The sequence below is a fragment of the Pecten maximus genome, chromosome 1 (assembly GCF_902652985.1).
Source record: "Pecten maximus chromosome 1, xPecMax1.1, whole genome shotgun sequence".
In the NCBI taxonomy this organism is placed as follows: Eukaryota; Metazoa; Mollusca; class Bivalvia; order Pectinida; family Pectinidae; genus Pecten; species Pecten maximus.
This window is the reverse complement of record NC_047015.1, coordinates 54,317,647-54,344,154: the sequence shown is the minus strand read 5'-3', so window position 1 is coordinate 54,344,154 and position 26,508 is coordinate 54,317,647. Positions and strand designations below refer to the sequence as shown.

The 26,508-nt window shown below is 36.1% G+C and overlaps 2 protein-coding genes across 3 annotated transcripts; both read right to left on the bottom strand.

Annotated features, from left to right (window-relative positions):
• Nucleotides 1–7: 7 nt before the first annotated feature.
• On the bottom strand, nt 8–8,823 carry LOC117338173 (GTPase IMAP family member 7-like). The gene is made up of 3 exons (XM_033899403.1): nt 8,775–8,823; nt 4,654–4,713; nt 8–4,063 (listed from the first exon to the last, which is right to left on the bottom strand). The coding sequence occupies exons 2-3, from the start codon at nt 4,658–4,660 to the stop codon at nt 2,934–2,936; spliced, it is 1,137 nt and encodes a 378-aa protein (XP_033755294.1). The 5' UTR covers nt 4,661–4,713; nt 8,775–8,823; the 3' UTR covers nt 8–2,933.
• A 2,198-nt stretch (nt 8,824–11,021) lies between these two features.
• LOC117338162 (GTPase IMAP family member 4-like) lies at nt 11,022–23,638 on the bottom strand. Of its 2 annotated transcripts, XR_004534979.1 has the most exons (5): nt 23,498–23,638; nt 16,750–16,981; nt 15,906–15,998; nt 13,744–15,013; nt 11,022–13,187 (listed from the first exon to the last, which is right to left on the bottom strand). XR_004534979.1 is itself a non-coding variant. In XM_033899389.1 (4 exons), exons 2-4 carry the CDS (start codon nt 16,970–16,972, stop codon nt 13,887–13,889), a joined length of 1,443 nt encoding a protein of 480 aa, XP_033755280.1. In that variant the 5' UTR covers nt 16,973–16,981; nt 23,498–23,638; the 3' UTR covers nt 11,022–13,886. The 2 variants fall into 2 exon arrangements, 1 of the variants encoding a protein (XP_033755280.1); XM_033899389.1 differs by having other exon boundaries at nt 11,022–15,013.
• Between the last annotated feature and the right edge of the window lie 2,870 nt (nt 23,639–26,508).

The window sequence follows — 26,508 nt, the reverse complement described above, 5'->3', positions numbered from 1 at the left end:
AACTTGATCCAATTAAATATTGAACTTTATTTCAACTCTCTGTTCTTTGTACTGTGGTAGAGTTAACACAAAAGGATCCATAATTTATGTAACAAATGGTGCAACAACCGAAACGTTACAATACAATATATCATGCTTAAAGCATTCGTCACAACCGTTAACAATATTTAGTCAGCAGCTTGAAATTAAATTATCAACAGAAAAATAAATCTATAGTGAAAAACACCTACTGTAAATGGGCTAATTTTTGGCGAACTAAGATTTTACAGCTTTACACAATTCTTAAAAGATTTGTGGAATGGTGCATTGACGCACCCACATTTTTGCGTGTGATTAGGTCAATCACAAAAAAGCTCCGTTATCAAAGGTAAGACTGTCGCTTCCTAAGCAGAAATTTCAATATATAAACTTATACCTACCATCAATATGCAGTTGACAAATAACTCACACATAAAATTAGTTCATAAATTAATTGAAAAAAAGGGAAAAAGAAAATGATTGACACAATAAATCATATTATAACTAAAATGAAATGGGAACTAACAAACGAGCTCCATTATCGAAGGTTAGACTGTCGCTTCCTCAGCAGAAATTTAAATGTATAAACTTATACCTACCATCAATATACAGTTTACAAATAACTCACAAAAAATAAGTTCATCAATTAATTGAAAGAAAAAAATTGAAAAGAAAAGAAAAATAAATAAAATAAAATAATTGACACAATCTATGATAATATTACAATCTTAAACAATATTTGATTGAATACCTTTGATTTACAAACTGAAAAGTTACTTTACAGTGATTTGTTTAATGAATTTATCAACGAGTTAGTCCTGGTTTGTCACTGTACTACATTTTGAAATCCTGTACATTCCAGCGTGAGACGAATTTATGGACCAGTTGGTCCTGGTTTGTCACTGCTACATTTTGAGATGTACACACACAGACTGAACACATTCTGTACATTCCAGCGTGAGACGTATTTATGGACTAGTTGGTCCTGGTTTGTCACGGCTACATTTTGAAATTACACAACACAGACTGAACACATTCTGTACATTCCAGCGTGAGACGTATTTATGGACTAGTTGGTCCTGGTTTGTCACTGCTACATTTTGAAATTACACAACACAGACTGAACACATTCTGTACATTCCAGCGTGAGACGTTTTTATGGACCAGTTGGTCCTGGTTTGTCACTGCTACATTTTGAGATGAACACACACAGACTGAACACATTCTGTACAATCCAGCGTGAGACGAATTTATGGACTAGTTGGTCCTGGTTTGTCACTGCTACATTTTTAGATGTACACAACACAGACTGAACACATTCTGTACATTCCAGTGTGAGACGTATTTATGGACTAGTTGGTCCTGGTTTGTCACTGCTACATTTTGAGATTACACAACACAGACTGAACACATTCTGTACATTCCAGCGTGAGACGTATTTATGGACTAGTTGGTCCTGGTTTGTCACTGCTACATTTTGAGATGTACACAACACAGACTGAACACATTCTGTACATTCCAGTGTGAGACGTATTTATGGACTAGTTGGTCCTGGTTTGTCACTGCTACATTTTGAGATTACACAACACAGACTGAACACATTCTGTACATTCCAGCGTGAGACGTATTTATGGACTAGTTGGTCCTGGTTTGTCACTGCTACATTTTGAGATGTACACAACACAGACTGAACACATTCTGTACATTCCAGCGTGAGACGTATTTATGGACTAGTTGGTCCTGGTTTGTCACTGCTACATTTTGAGATGTACACAACACAGACTGAACACATTCTGTACATTCCAGCGTGAGACGAATTTGATGTAATCTGGTAGGTAAGAATGAATTTAGTCGTGTGAGCAGTCAATAATTTGACAATCTTTCATATACATGTACATTTTGCCGCATTATGACCTAAAATCAAGGTGTAATCTGGTTAAATACATAGTTTTTGAAGGAACTGAGTTTTAATGTTATCAATTTAGCGTAACTATGGATACGGATAAATTTATTGCATAGGATTTTTTTATGAAATATTTGTCCCATATACCTCTGCTGTGTTTATATATTTCCATGTGCTTTACATATTAACACGTTGAATAAAAATGACCAATAAACAGAGGAAATGACTGCTATCTATATTATGGTGATTTCTGTTTGAACATGTCATCATCAGACATTCTATGACATGTTTAAGCTTTTAGCACTGAAATAGTGTGTGAGGTGTTTACAGTTTACAGAAATGTTATGGAGGCGACCGCAATGCACACTGGGATATATTGACACTCATGAAACCAATAAATAGACACCATCTATTTTTTCGCACGACGGCACAAATAAAATTGAAAGTTAATTAGTTATTGGTACAAAGAACAAACCACTAACGATGTAGTTGAAGCATTTACCTACAAACGATAGCTGGTAAACTATCGATCGGAAGTACTACCACTCCACTTAAGGGGACGTAATTATATATAGGTAATATATGTTAGCTTTATCTTGATAAGCTGCTACTTTTCCTGATGGTATTTGGACGAAAAAATCTTACAAATTGACGTCTCGTCCTTTTTTTTTTATTTGTATTAATAGTGTCAAGCCAGTTAGAGTTGTCTCTCTTTGTTCACTTTGTCACTTCTTTAGTTTCGTTCTACTAGAGTTATTTGCCCTGTAAAAAAAAGGGGGGGTCCTGTAATTTAGTGGTAATGCGGGCCGAAAACGCTGTTTATTTTCTTTCATCATCATCATCATCATCGTCGTCGTCGTCGTTGTTGTGATGGTAAGAGTCTAACGCTATTCGGAAATCATAGATTTATGAAGGCTGTTTATTTTTTATCATCTTTCATCATCATCATCATCATCATCATCATCATCATCATCATCGTCGTCGTCGTCGTCGTGATGGTAAGAGTCTAACGCTATTCAATTGAACTAGCCCAAAACTGATAAAGGCCCCATCCCAACCCCGCAGCTCCCCTTATCACATTAAACACTGATTCCGCCTGTGACGCTGCAACCTCAGGTTGTATATTTCTTTCGTATTTGTCATCTAAGGCTTGGGAATATGTTACTACCCTTTTATTTCGATCTTGTAAATATTTTTGACTCTGGTGTTTGACATCTTCTGCTTCCTCCTTGTATTGCTGTGCCTCTTGTTGAACTTTTTTCAAATCTCTTTTAATTTCCTCAATTTCTTCATCTTTCATATTTTTGTCATTCAACTTTTCCTTCATCGTTTCCTTCTCTTTCATGAGGTCGTTCATCTTTTGTTCTGTCTTCTTCCTTTTATCTTCCAGAATATCTACTTTCCTCTGATGTTCTTTCTCTAACTGTCTTTTCATTTCCTCTTTTTCCTTTTGTTTTTCTTTGTCCTTTTGACGTCTTACTTCCTCCTCCCTTTCACGACACTTCCTCTCGACTGTCTGATACATCTCATTCGTGTAATACAGGCCGCCATGTTCTTCCACAAGGGCATTGACGAGCTCCATCACTTCCCTAGCATCTCTGTCGCGGGAACTTCTGTCCGAAGTGTTATCGACAGCAACACAGCGGTTGTTGCATTTTTTCACAATTTCCTGTAGTGAAGCCGGTACCTTCTGCAGGTACGTCTGGAATGACAGGTTGTTTTTCTCCAATGCATCTCTCCCCGTGAACACCAAAATCATATAATTGAACATTTCTTCCCCGAAAACTTCTGCATAATGCTTGACAGTGTCGTTTTCTTCCGGTTTAAACCTCCCTGTGTGAATTACCAGAAGAAATACATGCGGACCAGGCAGAGACAAGCTGATACATTTGGCGACGTCTTTCAAGATTTCCGTGTTGGGTACACTTGTATCAAACACGCCAGGAGTGTCAACTAACAGTAGTTTCCTTCCAAACCTTTCAGCTGTATCTTCATTACATTTCTCTGTTACCGATAAAGCTGCAAAGTTCGTCTTAAAAGAATCTTTGCCTAGAATGGTATTTCCTGTCGCGCTTTTCCCGGATCCAGTCTTTCCAAGCATAACTATTCTTAAAGCTTGTCGGTCATCTCCACCATGGAAACCTAATTTGAAACAAAACAAGCGTAAGATAAGATATATCTTCGTTTCAGCAAGTTTCCTGATTTGCTTGCCTACTATCCAGTGATCCTTTTATACATTAACATAAACTAAGAACAAGTGTATCAGAGACCAGATATTAGATATCAGGACCTCGCAGATATTTGAAAATGTGTCTTTTAAATATTTTGGCAAATTTAACTCTTTCTAGCTTAGTCAAGGTCATTTCGAACAAACTTCCTAGTCCTTCATCCAATCATACCACAAGCGAAATACCAGGTCTCTGGACGTTTGTCAAGGTCATTAATTTGAACAAACTTGGTAGCCCTTCATCCCAGCATGCTGCAGAAATAATATTAGGTTTCTTGGCATCTAGGTTATGGTTATTAACTTTAAGATTTTTACCTATTTGACCCTTGTATCCACGTAAGTCAATGAACTCAGATTAGCTCCTCTTTCTTGATACTAGTCAAATAATTACTTATTAGCCTTCAATTTTGCCATGGCATACTCTATGGGTGTAGAGAGCGAAATTTACCCAAGGGGTATAGATGATGGTATCAAAATTATATTAAATAATTAAAGGTATACTTACCGTCCATGTCAATCAATTAAGTCTTGACGTGTGCCGATTTCGTCACGTCTTCAATGATCACTGTTTTGAAATACAAAAACATCATATCTTTATTAACAGATGGATCTGAAGAACAATTTATATTATTAACATACATAACAAACGTTAGTGCACTCAAATACCAGGGATACAGGAAATCATATTGTGTTACCAGCAGTATTTTCATCGGAGGCGACCTATTGGAAACCCTTAACAGAAGTGGTATTGCTCTCTTCTCTAGTTACTTTCGTTCCCTATTGCCTAATTTGACAATAGCTTGCTTTGGCCTTTTGTGGATGATCGCATGTCCGGCGAGAGAGATCGTGTCTTCTCTCGGCAGACCGGGACATACCCAACTTCGCTCTCTAAACACCTAGTACTCTCTACGTAGCTGTCAACGCTAATGATAGTGGTTAAAACTGTTAGTCCGTTATTGATATAATGTGATCGGGTGGAGAGGCATATAACCGTATCCAGATGTGGTATGTGTTATCATGCCCTATTGTGAGAACATGAAAGCACAAACACAAGCTTGTCTGTCAAATAAGCATACGTCATTGTAAAACCCCAACATGTCTACCAAATTTCGTTAAAATTACCTTATTGTACAAAACAAAGTACAAAACTACCGTTGAACAAATATCTCCAAATTAGAATTTCGGTTTCTGAAACCTTTTTTACTGATTACAACATCCAAGGTATGGCTTTCGTTGATGTATCTAGTATGATCAATGGAAGACAGTAGGGTCTGTCGCACAATATAATTTTTCTTCTGTTTTGGTGCTTAAGAAAGATTAAAACCATCCTGACTCGACCGATTGATACGTGAATTAATTTGAATTTCTTCATGACATGTATTTAATTCCATCTACGTCATTCTTGTTTCTGTGATCAAGAACTGTGTCATACACCTTTCAACTTCAGAATGCATAGCAAGATAAAATCCTGTCTACTGGCCAACACACGGACGAAATGACTAACGTTAAATGATATGTTTGCGTTCCCAAGCGTTGTCAATATCAGCTGACTAAATTCTCGATTCAAAATGAGTTTGCGGTAAAATGTGACCGGCTGGCGGGACCGGTGAGGCAGCACTTACTCGGTACAATGGTTTATTATACCTTTCCTTATTTAACACTATATGAAAAATAGACAATAGAAATGTTCTTTGAACCACATCCTCAAAATTGCTATTAACCCGGTTGATAGTCAAAAGTACTATTTACCCGGAATGAGCTTCGCCTCGGGGGATAATAAAAGTGCTATTCCCCTTACACCCAGTAGCTGTATACTAAAGCGATGCGAGACTATCTCAAAATACCAATAGCCATTAGAATGCTCACAAGAAAAGAAATGTTCAAATCCAAACGAAAAGGTAAATTCTAAAAAAACAAAACACGTCATCATTTCAAAATGACTATTTGAAATATCTTTTAACGTTACCCTCAAACACTCCACTTGCAAAGACCTTCGTTTGGAAGAACTCATTCACACCATACACGTATAAAATGTATAATTTATCTGATTTTAGTTGTGCTGGTATGTCGATATAAGTGAATCATAACCCCGTGGCTCGGACAATGTTCGTGTCAATTCCTTGAACAACAGGGCAGAAAAAAACTCACACGATACATGTATAAAACGCATAATTCACCTGATTTAGATAAAAGTTTTGCTGGCATGTGGATATAAATGAATCCTAACCATACGGCTCGTAAAATGTTCGTGTCAAATCTTTGATCAACAAGGCAGAAACAAATCTGAAAGTGAAATATGTATAAAATAAGCTTGAACAAGATGTTAGACTGGCTATATAAAAATAAAACTACTCATTGATAACATTACTACCTAGTATCTACTGTGACACACTCCGCGCATGAGTTCTACATTTGTAGTTGCACGTATACGTACTTGTATTTATACATGGCACGTATGTGTTTATACGATAGGTAAATACGGGCCGTGAGTGAGAGCTGTGTTTTGAGCGATATAAAAAAACATTAGCCATGTGCACCCCAACAATAAAAAAAATCGTTGATGTTGATAAAGAGACACTCCTTCTGATACGTCTTATAGCTTGTCCATTATTTACGCTCCATTTATCAAAAAAAAAAAATGATGATGATGATGAGCTCAAAATGACGTGTCTTGATGAATAGACTACTTTCGGTTTCGAAACGCAACGTTATCGTTACTACAGAAACTTTTCGTCAAAGGTCTTAAAAAAAAAGTCTTACACAAACAATGGAAAAAAAATGGAAGCTAGACATATCAAAATTCTATCACTAACATTCAAAAATTTACTTTAAGAAGACCTTAATAAGCTTACCTTGTTTTCCGTTCTCTTATCGGTGGCTTGACTGATGATTAAAGTGTCTGTAACCGATTGGTTTATATAAAGCACATGATCTAAAAACGTCATGATATTTAGGGGAAATCCAAAGACGGATGACCCATTCATATTCCCAGAACCCATGCAATGTTCCTTCAACGAATCTATTTATAACACCGCGTCTTATTTCGTTTATACCCTGGAAATAATCATCATTTTTTCTTCTGTTTTGGTGCTTAAGAAAGATTAAAACCATCCTGACTCGACCGATTGATACGTGAATTTATTTGAATTTCTTCATGACATCCATTTAATTCCATCTACGTCATTCTTGCTTCTGTGATCAAAAACTGTGTCATACACCTTTCAACTTCAGAATGCATAGCAGTACAAAATCCTGTCTACTGGCGGACGAAATGACAAACGTTAAGTGATATGTTTGCATTCACAAGCGTTGTCAGTATCAGCTGACTAAATTCTCGATTCAAAATGAGTTTGCGGTAAAATGTGAACGGCTGGCGTGACCGGTGAGGCAGCACTTACTCGGTACAATAGTTTATTATACCTTTCCTTATTAAACACTATATGAAAAATAGACAATAGAAATGTTATTTGAACCACATCCTCAAAATTGCTATTAACCCGGTTGATAGTCAAAAGTGCTATTTACCCGGAATGAGCTTCGCCTCGGGGGATAATAAAAGTGCTATTCCCCTTACATCCATACAATAACTGTATACTAAAGCGATGCGAGACTATCTCAAAATACTAATAGCCATTAGAATGCTCACAAGAAAAGAAATATTCAAATCCAAACGAAAAGGTAAAATTCTTAAAAACCACGTCATCATTTCAAAATGATTATTTGAAATATCTTTTAACGTTACCCTCAAACACTCCACTTGCAAAGACCTTCGTTTGGAAGAACTCATTCACACAATACACGTATACAATGTTTATTTTATCTGATTTTAGTTGTGCTGGTATGGGGATATAAATGAATCATAACTCCGCGGCTCGTACAATGTTCGTGTCAATTCTTTGAACAATAGGGCAGAAAAAAACTCACACGATACATGTATAAAACACATAATTCACCTGATTTAGATAAACATTTTGCTGGCATGTGGATATAAATGAATCCTAACCATACGGCTCGTAAAATGTTCGTGTCAAATCCTTGATCAACAAGGCAGAAAAAAACCTCAAAGTGAAATATGTATAAAATAAGCTTGAACAAGATGTTAGACTGGCTATATCAAAATAAAACTACTCATTGATAACATTACTACCTAGTATCTACTGTGACACACTCCGCGCATGAGTTCTACATTTGTAGTTGCACGTATACGTACTTGTATTTATACATGGCACGTATGTGTTTATACGATAGGTAAATACGGGCCGTGAGTGAGAGCTGTGTTTTGAGCGATATAAAAAACATTAGCCATGTGCACCCCAACAATAAAAAAAATCGTTGATGTTGATAAAGAGACACTCCTTCTGATACGTCTTATAGCTTGTCCATTATTTACTGTCCATTTATCAAAAAAAAAAAAAAATGATGATGATGAGCTCAAAATGACGTGTCTTGATGAATAGACTACTTTCGGTTTCGAAACGCAACGTTATCGTTACTACAGAAACTTTTCGTCAAAGGTCTTAAAAAAAAAGTCTTACACAAACAATGGAAAAAAATGGAAGCTAGACATATCAAAATTCTATCACTAACATTCAAAAAGATACTTTACGAAGACCTTAATAAGCTTACCTTGTTTTTCGTTCTCTTATCGGTGGCTTGACTGATGATTAAAGTGTCTGTAACCGATTGGTTTATATAAAGCACATGATCTAAAAACGTCATGATATTTAGGGGAAATCCAAAGACGGATGACCCATTCATATTCCCAGAACCCATGCAATGTTCCTTCAACGAATCTATTTATAACACCGCGTCATCTTTCGTTTATACCCTGGAAATAATTATCTCAACGTACTTCAGTGAACTCATGGGTATTATAGTGGGAAATTATATTGATAGTTTGTACGATTCGTAATGTCCTCATATTAACTATCTTTATATTTGTTATTCTTCAATTTAAACATGGTGGTTGGTTTGGTTTAATTTGGTTTGTATTGTTTAACGTCCTATCAACATCTGTGAGAGCTCTCCTGTGTATGCGAGATGTACCCGTATAATGTATGTTTTGGCAGGCTAAGGTATGTTTGTGTTTCTCTCATCAATTGTAAACTGATATTAACTTTATAGTGCTACCAAAATGAAGTAAATGCCAAAGATATGTCTCTTTTGCTAACATGGACACCAAATCTATCCTGCACAACCCTTATAACACAAATGTACCTACTTGTGTGACACAAAACACATTGCTGTTAAAACTGAGTATACTTTACTTGTTATCGTTTTGTATCACAAAGGTCAGGTTCACTAGTCAAGGCTTCTGGTTGCGTTACATTCCACGAACCCTTGGCAGATATAGTCTTGTTTAAACCATCACGCCCTGGAATCCTAGGGCACCCAATCAAATCGCGTCTTACATGCAGATTTGGTTTCGCAATCAAAATAAAAAATAAATAAATAAATGCGGCGCCCAGTACATGTCGACTATGCCATGGCATTTTACCTAAATACAGAGAGTACAATATTTAAGGAAGCGTTCGGAGTGATCGCTCAATTGATAAAAGTTATTGATCACATATCTCATCAAAATGAGCCTCCGTGAGTGTTTGTAAACATCGCATAAGAAATACATTGTGATAGATGCACCAAGGCTATTTGATAAACGTTTATTATATCAAAACATCAGCTAATTATATACCCCTCCTCATTGTTTGCTTCAGATAATCCGGAACTCCCCGGGTAGGTATAGCCAACCCGAAATTCAAATGTGTCGACAGCCGATGATAATAAACAGATTCTGTTATCGTCTAACAATACACATAAACATCTATCTTTCTGATATAATAATTCGTCTTTGTTCCCACAATATGTATACGTGTCTATAACATGTTTTCATTTTACTTGTAATTTTCATATACTAATATGTGAAAATACAAATACATTTTTCTTGTATTCCATGAATCTGCTATATGTCCGCTCCTTTCTCAATATAACAAAGTGTGACCTGAGTGATGTTTGTTATGGTTACGTATTGATAGATAAATTGGCCCATATTTCTAAAGGTCTGCCAACATTATGAACTCAGGCTGCAAATATATATAAAATATTTGCACACAATTGTTGAAAATATTCACTGTAAATCTGTTCTGAGTTATCATAAAACAACATCAGTTATATATAAACACATTTTACTGTTGTATCGGTATAATAACTGGTAGTTGAATAAGTAGGGTTAGGCCTGTCTACGCCATACTGACTGTAGCCGTCCCTGACCCGTGTGTCATCATAGCTCGGAACTTATCTAAAGTAACGACCAGTCATAGTTTTGGCTGTTGACAGACAGGTAAAGATATCCAGTCTTTGTGGTTGATATATCGGGAAGGAGAAGACGGTATTTGATGCAGTTTTTGATTACATATTATGTTAAAGCAAATGAATTCACAGTTAAAATATCCAAACTCATTCAGGGTGCCCTTTATTCATGCTGGATTATTGTGTTGTTTTCCACCATTGCAAAATCTTGTGTCATTTGAAGCAAGTGTCCGCGGGTTATTGTGAGTTGAATTTTACTTTATTTCAAGTATTAGATATCCTTGGTGAGTCTGTATCCATCACAATACTTTACACACTGCAATCATGATTTATAAAATAAACATTACTGTTTTAATAGAATGTTCTAGTCATTATGATGATTTCAATCCTTCTAACTTCTATTTTTCCTGGGTTTTTTTTTGTTTTTTTTTGTGTTTTTGTTTTTTTGTTTTTTTTGTTTTTACTCTCGGCGAAAGGCAGAACTAGTAAGGAGACGATGGTCAAATATAGACCTAGCGCTTCAACTAGAACAGTAAATAAACAGCAACAACTTTACATGGTTTCACAAGTTAGAATTTAATGTAGTTAAGGTCATTTGCTATACAAAGTGTTTGCATTATATATATATATTAAGTTACTGTTGTATTGGTATTTGGTACTATTTAAATGTACACACTTGTGTAATACAGGAATACTTTGGGAATACGAATGTTAATAGTGTACAATATTTGGTTACAAGATAAACAAATATTATTTTCTGACAAAAAAGGCAAAATGCCATATAGTAAAAGTGAGGTCCAATAATAAAGAATTGCTCTAAAATACAAATTTAATTGTATATATTAATTGTTATTTACCACAGGATTCCTGTATAAACAATAACAATGCCCATTAGTAACCTCTTTAGAAGTTACACTTCGGCTTTGACCTCCAGGGTTAAATACTTGAATGTAATATTGTTTGGTGAATTTGAAAAATAAAAAAATAAAAATGAGAAAAAAAAGAAGATTTTTCAATTCTCGTGGTTATTGAGAAGTTGTTCACGCTTTTTGACATATCTTCCCTGTGAATTTGAATGAAGGTCAAGGTGATTAATTCTAACAAACTTAATAATCCCTCCAAACTACTGGCCCAGTATATGGACTCGAAACCCCATGGTTATAATATGGAGTCATCCTAGTATCTTTATAGTAAGTCAATATGACGAACTTACTACCCCTTCATTCTAGCGTGCTAGTCGGACCATATTAATTTGGGTCTCTTATTTAGTAAAGATGAGTTGTTTAAAAGAAAATGTTGATGCTGGAAGGACTGACGAATGTTGGACGACGCACCACTGCACTAAGCTCACTTGCCTTTTGAGCGGGTGAGCTATAAATGATGTGGGATTTTTAAAACCTATGACAGCACCAGCTTTCATTCATGAATGTCACGTGTCGTTGGTCCAATTATTTAATAATTTTGGAATGTTTTCTAGATAGTCATTGTCATAATCAAGAATTGATCACATAATTCCATGACAACTGATCATCTGATGCCACCTGAAACAGCACGTATTCCAACGGATTAAAACTGTAATAATAAACTATTTTTTTCCTGTTTTTAACAGCGTATTAAATATAAAATCACTAATTGAATCGTGTTGTCAAATATTAATAAATGTAATTTATGAGATTTCTTCGCAAGCGAGTTCCCATATCGTTTTAAACGATACATTTGATATAATATGAGGAATCACAGTTTCGCCATCTTGGATGCAAGAGGTACGTTTGAAAAACAGTCCACGAGAACCGGTTCGAACAGTACGCTGCATTCCATTACAAGAACAGCAGATTCGTACATATGTACCGGTCCAACTGGTATGGAACCGATAAAGGAGCGCATGCCAAGATACACATCACTACCGCGCAGGGCCTACTGGAGGTTAAAAGCGATTATTTGCGAATTTGGACTTTTATTGGCAAAATATATAATGAGACTACACGAGAACACTAATAACATTGTAGATTATTTACTAATTACTATAATATGGCTCATCTGAATAAATATTTATAAACACATTATAATGCAAGATATACATATCAAATTCATAGAAGACACATTCACGACAGCATAGCATTGGATATTAGCATGTCATAAGAAGGAAACTATATAAATTCAACAAATTTGATTTTCAAATAGAGGACAAACATAATAACTAGATTAGTATTTATTATACTATTAATATTTGGTATAAGTAAGCCAAGGCTTCAATAGTATATTGGTTGAAAAAAACAGATGGAACCTGAGAATAGAATATTCTACCAATGAAAATTATTTGAAATTTAAAAGAGACTTATTCTAGCTCAAAGAAAGACTATTTAGCATATTATATTGTCCACAGTGAAGTTCTGTCAAACAATCTAACTGACTGAAGCATTGACGGTAATAGTTGGGAAGACCCACCCTGAAAAACAGGAATGCGTAAGAAGATGGCAGCAGGATCCGGAAACAAAGGAATCAATGTTTTTTCAAAGGGGTGGAGGATATGGGATTCTCTCAAAATGGATTTTGCCTTCTGACTAAGAGGAGGTTACTTGAAAATAAAACCAGGCAGAATGGTCTTAATTTCATAACCAGAATTAATTTGAAAAATTATTCCTTTTTACCAATTTCAGCAAATTCCTTTGAGCTTCGCCTCTCAGCATATGTGAATTGTCTGCTCTCTACTATTCAAAGAAAATCAGGTCACCACTAAAAAAAGAAATACAACAAATATTGCTCGGAAATATGATTTTGCATACAAAATTCAGCCTTTGTCTTTGGTCAAGTTAATACAAAGAAGAGGCCCGGAGGATTTTCAGTTCCATAAAACTCGAGTTTGGATGTCATTTCTGTATTAGATCTGTATCAAAGCTTTGGTAGTGTTGATTTTTCGTCTGAACGGTTGTGGGTTCGATTCCTGCATAGTGAGGGAATTAGATAAAAAAAAACTTGGCTGCTTTTAAACGGAATTCGAACCATATTTCAATAGCTGTTAATATTTTTGACCGGAATTAGCGTCACTGCATTTTAGAGGACTTAAATCGATAATCAAATATTTGGTTATTTCTTGATAATGTGTTACTAGAGGAGAGAAGAGCGTACATGTTTTTGGATTGTCCATCCCAAGGCAGCTGACAATGTTGAAACATATAAAAATCTTTGAAAAATCTTTGAAAAAATCTTTTAAAAAAAATCGATGTTTCGTTCATATTTGTATAATTTAAGCAATTATTGAAAATAAGGTTTTGAATAAAATTAAATTTACCGATTTATTTGCTCATTAAAGCGGATACTAATGAAAGAGTGTGTTAAGACTTAATTCATCATCATCATCATCATCATCGTCGTCGTCGTTATTGTAGTTGCCATCGTTGTTGTCGTAGTCGTCGTCGTTGCAAAGGTAGGAGTCTAAAATGGCGAAGTAAAAAAATTCCAAATGCCCCATCCCAACTCAGCCGATCCCTTGATCATTGTATACACTGCACCTGCCTTTGTCATTGCAAGACCGGCACGTACCAACCTGTCATATTTCATACCTAAGGCCTCTGATTGTTTTTGTGTACTTAGGTCTTTATCTCGTAAACATATTTCACGCTGCTGTTTAGCACCTTCCACTCTTTCCTTGTATTGCTGAGCCTCTTCTTGGACTCTCTCCAATTTTCTTTTCAACATTTCAATATCTCTATCTTCCATATATTTGTCATTCAACGTTTTTTCCATAATTTCTTTTTCTTTAATGAGATAGTTCATATTTTGTTCTGCTGTAATTCTTTCAGCTTCAAGACGATCTGTTTTTTCTTGATATTCCTTTTCTAACCGTCTTTTCATTTTCTCTGTTTCCTTTTGTTTTTCTTTGTCATTTTGACGTCTTACTTCCTCCTCCCTTTCACGACATTTCCTCTCGGCTGTCTGATACATCTCATTCGTGTAGTACTGGCCGCCATGTTCTTCCACAAGGGCATTGACGGCCTCCATCACTTTCTCTGTATCTTTGTCACGTAAACTCCTGTCCGAAGTGTTATCGATGACAATACAACGTTTGTTGCATTTTTTCACAATTTCCTGTAGTGAAGATGGTGCTGTTTGTAGGTACTCCTTGAACGACAGGTTGTTTTTCTCCAAGTCATCTCTCTTCGTGAAAACCAAAAGCGTATGTTTGAACATGTCTTCACCAAAAACTTCTTCACAATGCTTGACAGTGGCGTTTTCTTCGGGAGTAAACCTCCCTATCGGAATAACCAGAATAAATACATGCGGGCCGGGCAATGAAAGGCTGATACATTTGGCAACTTCTTTCAGAGTTTCCCTGTTGGGTACACTTGTATCAAAGATGCCCGGAGTATCCACCAACAGTATATTTTTTCCAATCCTTACAGATGTATCTTCTTGACATTTCCCTGTTTCTGATGAAGCTCCAAGGCTCGTCTTAAAAGATTCTTTGCCTAAAATGGTATTTCCTGTAGCGCTTTTCCCAGATCCAGTTTTTCCAATCATCACTATTCTGAAATCTTGTCGGTTTTCTTCAATTCGGGAACCTTATTTGAAACACAAAACAAGCATAAGATCAGATATGTCTTTCGTTCAGCAAGAAATAATGATTAAAAAAGTTGTTATAAATTGTTACATTTTTTATTGTTTCATAAGCTACATATAGATCAATGATTTACCATCTATTATTTTGAATAAGATTTTATAAGGTCATTCATCAATAAATCTTGTCTTCGGTTTCTTTGAGTCTTAAGTAAAGTATCTTTTTTAAATGATTATTTTTCTTCGATTAATTTCTTTTTTGTTTTTATTTAGTGATTTATCTCCCTCCAACCACCACGCTCCTATGTGGTTAAGCGTCAAGGAGTCAACAATTATAAACAAGATATTTCAGAGGAATATTTGAGCTCACCATTAAATATTCTTTATTGCCTCTATGTAAGACTGATATTTTCCCTATGATTTGATAACAAAGAGCCCCACATATGACACCTAACATATCTAAGAAGTTTCTGTGAACAAGATATAACGGTAACAAACTGTCAAGTTTCAAGATGGCAACTAGCCAGAGTCTTGCCGACACCATATCTGGTATAGGACCAGAACCGCTACTTTATGAAAACGCGGAATTATCCGACGCCGTTTGGTGTCAATAGGATTTTGGTGCAGATGAAATAAAATTGGCCGTGACGTAACTACTGCCTTACAATTTTTGAATATTTACTCTAAAACAGCCATTTTGTCCCATATGGATGTTCTGTACCGTCTGGATACACCCAAACATAGAATAAGCATATAATGTTCTTCAATAAAATAACAAGTTGTTCACCTTCAGTTTTGCCAGGACTTACACAAGGGATTTATTAAGAGAACATGAACTTTACATTTGGAGTATCGATGATGGTAAAATTACCTTCGTAGATGTCTATGTATACTTACAGTCAGGGACAGCCTCTGAATGGTGTTCTCTGTCCAGGACAGTGAAGGCAGTCTTGTCACCACAAGTCAGATTTGTTATGTCTTCGGTGAGCACTGTGTTAGAAAAAAGTCCTTATATGTATGTAAACAGTTTTAATCTTCTGAAGAACAAAATAAAATATTGAAGTACTGTTTCACATACTAGTAGATAAAAAAAATACCTAGCATGTCAGGGATTTGGGAAAAAAAATCTTGTGATACCAGCAGAATTTTCTTCATTGGGAATCCAACATGTTTGGTTTATTTTCTAGTTCTATTTTGTAGCTACTTTTCTGCTTGACTTGACAATGTCTTGCTTTGGTCGTGGTGTTGAGCGCCTGTCCAGACGAGGGAACACATTCCAGGGTTACGCCCACTGTCGCTCTCAACACCAATAATACTCACTTCTTGACGGTCAGCTTTAATGACAGTGGTGATGACTAGTTAGCCAAAATAAAAGCGCCCGTGATTATTCACGGACATCATATGGTGCATTGTGAGGACTTGAAAGCAGACATACACTCTTGTCTTTAGTATGCAGAAATCAGGTAAATCAGGAAACCCCAACATGTCTACCAAAATACATCGTTAAGGTTAACTATTTTGGATGATTATTATTGCAAAGTAAAAACAAATATCTCAGTATTAAGATAAAAGGCTTCCTTTTGTCTACGATAACATTATAGTTTTCGTTTATGTATATAGTAGATATACGGAAGACAGTAGGGGCTGTCGTATCGGCACAATACAGCTCTTTTGTCTTTTATGACACTTGGGCAAGATTAAGATTGTCCTGATATCACTGATCAGTTGATGTATAACATACTTTCAGAACGGAAATCCAGTCCCAGTGAATATACTTCGTCAATCGGATGTCGGGTTTCCTCACAGTTGTCCAACAGATGTTGAATACATCGATCTACGTCATTCTCATTTCTGTGATCAAGGATTGTGTCATACAGAACGTCATCACTTAAATGGGGAAATATAAGTGACAATTCCAAATGTAAAGCAACCTGGACTTCAGAAAGCTGCTCCTTAAACTCCATATTTCATGCCTGAAAAAGATAGTGTTATTTTTTTAATGAAGACATGGCCGTTTGTCGGACACTTCGCATATACAAATGTAGATAAAATTTGAGAATTGCTTACGGACGTACGACGGACTACGGACGAAGGGCGATTATTTGAATAGCCAACTTTCTAATGGCTAAAAAGTGACTGTCTGTAAAATGTATTCCACTATTTCGCTCTGTTGTTTTTTTGTTTTTTCTCTCTCTCGAAAAGAACTATATCTTTAATGTTCTAATGACATTAAGTAACTTTGTTGATTAAAAATATTCAAAATACCCACTAAGTGACAAAGAGCGAATTAACTTAAGTACTTTAAAATACTTTTAGCACGCATTTCAAATCTGATAAAGTTGTCATAAAATAATGTTGTTGTCTAAAGGTATGTGGAGTATTTCTGGCTACGTATCTTGTATTCGGTGGCCCATGTAATCGTGTTGGAGGGCATAACGTAGGCGTATAAGCGTACAACATATATTAAATAATTTGTTTAGGAATTGCCGAATGCATAGCTAAACAAAATCCTGACTACTGGCGAACATACGAACGAAAGGACGGACGTTTAATTATATTTTTGAGTACCCAGCCGTTGCCAACATCAGCTGACTATATTCTCGAGTTAAAATGAGTTTGCGGTAAAATATTACCGGCTGGTGTGACCGGTAAGGCAACACTTGATCTATCGAAGTAACTTCCATTTGCTCGACATATCAATATCCCCAAACACTCCACTTACAAAGACTTGCATTTAAGATTTGAAAGAAAACATTCACATGATACATGTATAAAAAGTTGTTTTATTGTTCATCTTTTAGCTTATAGTCGTGCAGTTATGTGGAGATAAGTGAATCCATATCACAAGCACTTGACCCTAATATTAACTCCGCGGCTCGTGCAATGCTCGTGCCTACTAAGCTTGAACAAGATTATATCAAAATAAAACTACTCAGTGATAAAATTACTATCAAGTATCTACTGTGACACACTCCGCCCACGACTACTACATTTGTAGTTGCACTTCTACGCGCTTGTTTGTACTAACCGACACATATGTTTTAAACAGTATGTAAATACGGGCTGTGAGTGAGAGCTGTGTTACGATCATAGTGATAAAAAACATCAGCCATGTGCACTTTAGATGGATTGATAAACATCGTCGATGTCGCTGATATAGAGACATTCCATTTGATTCCTCCTATAACTTTTCCGTTCTTTATTGTCCATTTTTTTTTTTTTTAAATGATGAGCTCAAAATGACGTGTATTGATGAATAAACTACTTTCGGTTTCGAATGTCATTCGTCTCATAATTTGTCCATTTTTAGCTCACCTGGTCCGAAGGACCAAGGTGAGCTTATGCCATACCGTTGCGTCCGGCCGGCCGGCCGTCCGTCCGTCCGTCCGTCCGTCCATCCGTCCGTCCGTCAACAATTGACTTCTTCTTCATAACCACTGATCAGAATTTGACGAAATTTTGTCAGAAGCATCCCTATGGGGTGTGGACTCAAAATTGTACATATGGTGGGGCTGACCCCCCAGGGGTCTGAGGGGCGGGGCCAAAAGGGGTCAATTTGGCTATATTAATATAAACGACTTCTTCTCTGAAACTGAGCAATGTACATTGCTTATATTTGCCTGGTACCATCACTATTGAGTGGGGATTCAAAATTGTACAAATGACTGGGCTGACCCCCTGGGGGCCTGAGGGGCGGGGCCAAGAGGGGTCAATTTGGCTAAATTGATATGAACAACTTCTCCTCTGAAATCAAGCAATAGATATTGCTCGCATTTGACTGTGAGCATCCCTTTGGGGTGAGGGTTCAAAATTGTACAAATGGTGGAGCCGACCTCCCTGGGTGCTGAGGGGCGGGGCCATATAAGGGGTCAATTTGGCTAAATTGATATAAACAACTTCTTCTCTGAAACTAAGCTATGGATATCGCTCATATTTGCCTGGTACAACCCCCGGGGTAGGGATTCAAAACTGTATAAATGACAGAGCTGACCCCCGGGGAGCTAAGAGGCGGGGCCAAAAGGGGTCATTTTGGCAGAATTGATATAAACAACTTCTTCTCTGAAACTCAGCAATGGATATCACTCACATTTGTATGGTAGCATGGTCATGGGGTGGGGATTCAAAATTGTAGTCAATTGGGCTAAATTGATATGAACAACTTCTTCTATGAAACAGCTCATATTTGACTGGTAGCAACATTTTGGGTAGGGATTCAAAATTTTATAACGGAAGGAGCTGACCCCGGGTTGCAGAGGGCGGGGTCAAAAGGGGTCAATTGGTTTAAACAACTTCTTTTTTTAAACTAAGCAATGAATATCGCTCACATTTGTGTGGTAGCATCAGGGGTTGCGCCAAAAATCAATTTCATTTCATGGATTAATGCATTTTTTGGTATAAAAACCTCACGTACCCATATAAAATGCCTATGATATATTGACATATCAATACCAGTGACAAATATACTTAATCATCATTCTTGTTTTTATATCATGAAATCCAGGTGAGCGATACAGGCCCTCTGGGCCTCTTGTTTACTGTCCAGATGCATTTTAGCACTATAGACGGGGATATTAAAATTTGTGTCAAGTCCCTGCGCGTCAAACTGACAGACTAAACAATACAAAGCCCTCTTTTTAAAATTGAATGTTCAGATTTGTGAACCGAGTCTCGATCAAATGACTTATTTCGAATAGATATCGCAGCAAACATGTTTCCATTTAATGCAGATACATGTATGTTTCTTCTTCTTGTTTTAGCATATATATTATGAAACTAACTTAAATCTGCTTAATTGAACAGGTCAAGCAAAATGCATATGTATTGTATGTATTCTTCATTTATCAAACTTTGTTGATGAAATAGATCAAATGTGCTGGGAGCTTTTCATCAATGTTATTTTGACAATGAACGCTGCGTGTATAGTTTATTATAGGGAGTACTTGAACAGTATATATAAAATCATTATTTCATAATTTTGAAATAGTAACGACTAAAAAAAGTTGTTAACGGGTCTAACCTCACTTTTTAGGTAAATGAAATTATACACGATTGATTTCATTTTAATATGAAAAAAAATATGAGCTCAAAATGACATGTCTTGATGAATAGACTACTTTCGGTTTCGAAACGCAACGTTATCCTTACCACAGATACAAATAATTCTGTCCAATTGCCATCAAAAGTCTTACACAAACGAGGGAACAACCAGAAGTTACACATATCTAAATTCTATCACTAACGATCAAAAAGTTACTTTACTGAAGCCGGAAGTAAATGTAGCTTACGTTGGTCGTCTTTCTCTTATCGGTGGTAGTCCACGTCATATTTAATTGATGCTCTGGCGATAAGCAATCTCAATGCAATTTTATAAACTCACGGATATTATTGTAGAATATGATATTAATAGTTTTTACAAATCGTAATGTTCTTATGATTACCATTTTAAATATGGTGACTGGTTTAGTTTTATTCAGTTTGTATTGTTTAACGTCTTATCAACAGTTATGATACTTTAAAGACACCCTCCCCTGTGTGCGAAATGCGTATATGTACTTGTAATGTATGTGTTTCGGAAGACTGTGCTCTATCCGTATTGTCTCTCCGTGTAAAAGCCCGAAACTGATGTCGATTTTATAGTGCTACCTCACTGAAGCATACCGCCAAAGACATCAAGCAGTATTCCACACCCAGTTACATCATAGCTACAATTGGCGAATCAGACGTTCCTCTCGCAATATGCTTAGTGTTAAGCAGAAAGAGTACTTCATTTCTAAACTAATATATTTGAAACGAATGACTCAACCAATGGTCAATCATATGGATTACATAGATATGTATGAGCTTTTGTTGGGGAATTGGTACCCAGCCCCATCTCGCTACCTACGTCATCTGTCTTCGATTGACCCCGTGGTGGATATTTTAGCACTATGGACGATGCATTTGAAGTGTGTGTCAAGTCCCTGTGCGTTAAATCGACAGATTAAACAAAACAAAATCCTCCTTTTAAATTAAATGTTCAAAATGTAAACAGTTTTTTTCGAAATACCGAGTCTAGTTCAAAGGATCCTTTTCGTATCAATTTCGCGGCAAACATCTTTCCGTTGAATTTTTCAATCCCCTTTCTCTCCCTTTTTTGTCTATTTTATCTTTCTATTTATGTATGTCAATACTGTCTGTATGTCTGTGTCTCTGTTAAGTCTGTCTGTGTCTTTCGGTCTAAGTAGGTTGGTGTTAGTCTATGTATCTGTTTGTCTGTATATGTCTGTCCGTCTTTCTGTATATGTCTGTGTCTCTGTTTAGTCTGTCTGTGTCTTTTTGTCTAAGTAGGTTGGTGTTGTTAGTCTATGTATCTGTCTGTCTGTGTGTATGTCTGTCAGTCTTTCTGTATATGTCTGTGTCTCTGTTTAGTCTGTCTGTATCTTTCTGTCTAAGTAGGTTGGTGTTGGTTTATGTATCTGTCTGTCTGTGTGTATGTCTGTCTGTTTGTCTGTACATGGATGAATAGCAGGATAATAGAAACAGAATGTGTGTTTAATATGCATTTTCTTATATATGTATGTATACAATAATATATACAACATGTGTAGTATGTGTGCACTTGTATGGGTGTATTTGAGTTGTAGTAGGTGCGGTATGTGGATATGTTTTCATGTAAGTGCTGTGTGTACATGCCAATGGATGGATATCAAAATAGTACATGTATGTGAAGTAAAGCATGTGTGCTCATTGTCATATGCAATAGTTAGTATATGACTATATGTAGTACGTATGAACATGTATATGTGTATAGTATTGTGTACATGTATGTATATGTACTAGAACATTCATGTGTGTGGGAACGTGTTTGCGTGGGGTGTGTCATTCTCATTCATCAGAGTTACTTCCCTTCGTTTCCTATGTCACTCGGTCAGTACGGTGGTATAGCGTAGCTTGCGTAGCTTAGCAGACTCTGGGGGCGAGAATGTGGGTGTATGTGTGTGTGTAAGCTTGTGCGTAGTAAATTATAATAGAAATACACATCAGTGCTGAAAGGTGTGAATGACCATAAAATGTAGATGCCTTGTGTTTGTTGATAATATATGTTTAACTGAATAAAATATAAATTACAAAAAAAAAATCTTTCCGTTGAATACAGTCAATGTCATATTACTGCTGTTCGAGTGAACAGGCCAAACAAAATGTAGGTGCATTGCATTTCTTTCTTCATTTAGTTAGCTTTGTTAGATTGAATTTAATGTACATTGGAAGCGTTATATTAATGTTATTTTGACAGTAAACACTGCGTGTGTAGTTTAGTATAGTGAGTACAGGCACAGTATATACGAAATGATTATTTCATTATTTTGATACTCGTATAATGATGACTAAAAAGTTGTCGACTGATCTAATCAAAAGCAAGTATGCATGATTGTAAAATTAATTCTACTGATTTGATTTGAAAATATCTTATTGTTTGAAACAAATGGATCGGGCACAAGTTATAACACATTAGAAAAGCCTTCTCCACAAATATACGTGGCACTTTCTAGCTACACATCCAAAACAGGTCACTTATAAATTGTTCGTAGTAAACACAGTCCATGAATCATTCTCTTAGCCAAACTTTTTATCCTAGGTTCTATTTTAGTTACTGTAAATCATTTATAAAGTGGACTTAACATTTTTTTAGTTGTTAACGGATCTAACCTCACTTTTCAGGCAAAAGAAATTATACACTATTGATTTCATTTTAATATGAAAAAAAATATGAGCTCAAAATGACATGTCTTGATGAATAGACTACTTTCGGTTTCGAAACGCAACGTTATCGTTACCACAGAAACAAAGAATTCTGTCCAATTGCCATCAAAAGTCTTACACAAACGAGGAAACAACCAGACGTTACATTAGTAACCTATTAGCTTTATCAAAACGTCACTGGAGATTACGTAGGGTAAAGTCTCATTAATATTTTAAGAAGCCACGCAATGTTGCTGCGGCAATGTATTTATAAGTCCACGTCATATTTAGTTGAAAAACGAAAGATGTAGAGATATCAAGGACAGAAGATGAAAATTGCTACTTTTACCAATAATACTAAATTAAAGGTTCACGAATAATGTACATAATATATATATAAAGCAAAAGTAATTGGGAATAATACGGGACACTTTCTAGCTAAACACACAAAACAGGTCAAATATCAATTGTTAGTAGTAAACACAGTCCATGAATCATTCTCTTAGCCAAACTTTTTATCCTAGGTTCTATTTTAGTTATATTTGTTTTTATTTCAATAAAAGATAATGTTCTCGAGTCTTAATGAATAGACTACTTTTGGTTTCGAAACAAAATGTTATCGTTACCACAGAAATATAGAATACAGGCTATCATCAAACGTCTTGAAAGGAAGTCTTACACAAACAGGATACAAAACAGAAGTTAGAAATATTCAAATTCCATCACTAACAATCAAAATGGTCACTTTACAAAGGCCAAAAGTAGCTTACCTTGTTCGTCGTTCTCTTATCAGTGGATTGACTGATGACTAAAGTGTCTGTATCGGGAAATCCATATTTTTGGAAATCCTATTTTTAGAACACGCAATGGCCACGTCATATTTAGTTTCCATTCTTACTCAATGCATATTTTATTTGAAGTTAATTTAAAATGCTCATACGTGTGAATTTGATAAACACAAGTACGTATACTCTGTAGCATCTTCGCTAGCCAAGGCTTCTGATTACGTTACACTCCACGAACCCTTGGCAGATATAGGCGTCAGTTCTGGCCCTCTAGCGGTGATTCGAAATTACCACCCTTCACGCATGAAATTTTCGACCAATCAAAACAAGCGTTACCGATTTACTTCATCGGTGATGTTTACAAACACACATCGAGGTTTGGTGTCATTTCGATGAGATATGTGATCAATGACTTATATGAATTGATCAAACACTGCGAATGTTCCCCCAAAGATTGTGATTTTTGTATTTAGGTAAAATGCCATGACATAGTCGGCAATGTAGCTCTGTACTGGGTGCCGCATTTTTTGTTTACTGCGAAACCAAGCCAGAATGTAAAACGCGATTTGATTGGATGCCCTGGGATTCCAGGGCGCGACGGTTTGAACACGACTATATCCGCCAAGGGTTCGTGGAGTGTAACGTAATCAGAAGCCTTGGCTAGCGAAGATGACTCTGTAGTTTCAGCTGACGATATCTCGACGTATTTAACGCACAAACGTAAAAGAACTTGGAAACTTTCCATTGAAAGTTCATTCTTGAACCACGACGCAAGTGTAAACATGTACAGCCAGAGCAGATGTTTATCCTACTAAGAAGGTGTCTGGTGTATCGAATTTTATATATATGTACGTCAAAACTGCACTGGGTTTTGTATTAAGGTTTCTTTGTTATATATGAGTTCATTTATATATACATTGTATATTCTAAAACCTTATGAAATCGAGTGTATCGATTTTCACTAGAAAGCATCACATATACCAACGTTTTATCTCAAGCAAGATTTGCAAAAAAAAATGAATTAAAAAGATTGATATTCACAACTTTTTATGAACATCTAAATGGAAGTTTGATACAATTTATGAATGCTGAGAATGTTATATATGATGTTTATATCGTATATTTAAATCCTCTGTGTTTTTGTTCATAGATATAAACTTTAACGAGTCAAACTTCATGATCCCCAGTCGGTTTACCTTCATTTAATTTCCGTCAAATAGGTTCAGTTACGTCGACAATTCATAAGTAGAACGTGAAGCAGCCTTGCGCGGGCCGAGTAACATCCCCAGAGGATAAAAAAAAATATGGGTTTGCTTATCAAATGCCGATGTTTCACTGCCAAATCAATGCAACTTTGTAGGTTTCTCCACTCCGACGTTACTGGGACACCCTGTGTAGTTATTGACTACTATTATGTAAGGATGTTTAGATGAAATGAGGCACTTTAGAATGTGATGACTATTGGACTAAGCAATTAGGGACAATACTCTTTCATCCTCGTAAGTTGCGAACTGTGTTACGATTATACCCCATAATCCGGATATCCTACTTTCGCTACTAAGCACGTGTATCGCCAAATTCTCGTGGTATTGAACTGCACTGTTTCAACTTTCATGCTTACCGATATATGTTTCATATTTATATGACGATAATGATAATGAATATGGCTATGTCATGATTGGCAATTTGTTTTAATGTTTGATGTATGAAATCTTTCCATGAGTAATATCCACAAATCCCTACTACAGGACAAGGGATACATTCATACTCTTATAATATATGTGTTAATCAAATTGCATTTCGTTGAAAAATCGCACTAAAACTATTTCTTAGGATAGTAAAACCAATAATCAGACATCGTTTTCTGATGGGAATTATCACCATCGTGGACCGGAAGTTTTACGCATATATTAAATATTGTATATCTTTAGAAATATCTTCGTATTTCAATTCTTATTTCAATTGTAGTTTAAATAAATAAACGATCAATCTCGACAAGCTTCCCCCAGTCCAAAGTCAGGAGAAATAAGCATTAAAATGCATTCTGTTTCGGGTTATAGGCGTATGAACTCCCACTGCATTTCAAGAAAATAAAACATGAGCCTTGTTATATTTTCCTGTAATGCAGTTTGACATTCGCATGCCTTTAACCCAGAATGCAGTGTGACCGGGTGGAGTGTCCTGCTGGATGTCTCGAGCAGTATGCCTTTGTGAGGTACATGTACAACTATAAAAACCTATCAAACTAGCGTTACCACAATGAGACAGACACAAACATATACAATTCTTGCATTCATCTCGCACACAGGAAAGGCCCTCTTTAAATGACCATAGCTGTTGATATGACAAAAATAAAGCTTGCATTGACATTCCATAACGCATACTCCATTTCCAGTGCTGGAAATTGTCCATACGCTTTCTTTCATAACGCCATAACAGAGACTGAGAAAATATCGTCCATGGAAACAGCTGTCATCACGAAATAGCTGAAGCATTTCCTGTTTTTGCAATGTTATGCTTGAAATGAGTTTCAAAATGACACTGGGAATAATTGCAGTCATTATAAATGGCATCATGATTTGATGGTGTCGTCCGATGCATATGATACGGTCGTTATGGGAAATATGTCGTTGGCATCTTCTTGTTGTTGTTTTTGTTGTTGTTGTTGTTGTTGTTGTTGTTGTTTGAGATACGACCGTTTGCATGAGAGCGATAGCTCCATCGGTTATCCCGTATGTTCTTCAGTGAGGTAGTCAACAACTACTTCACGGTTACAAACTGTGGAGTGGGAAGCTATTTTGAGAACTAACGGAATTAGTTATCCAGAAGGTGTCTGCGAGTCAAACCATTTCGCGATGTTACATGACTGTTTTTCAATGCAGCTAATGAAAACACTGACAAGTCAGAAAGGTTCCCGTCGCGTAGCAAAATACCCTCCCACTCTACCCCTAACCCATAGTCATCAAAAAGCTATCTGTTCATATTGCTGAGGTTGA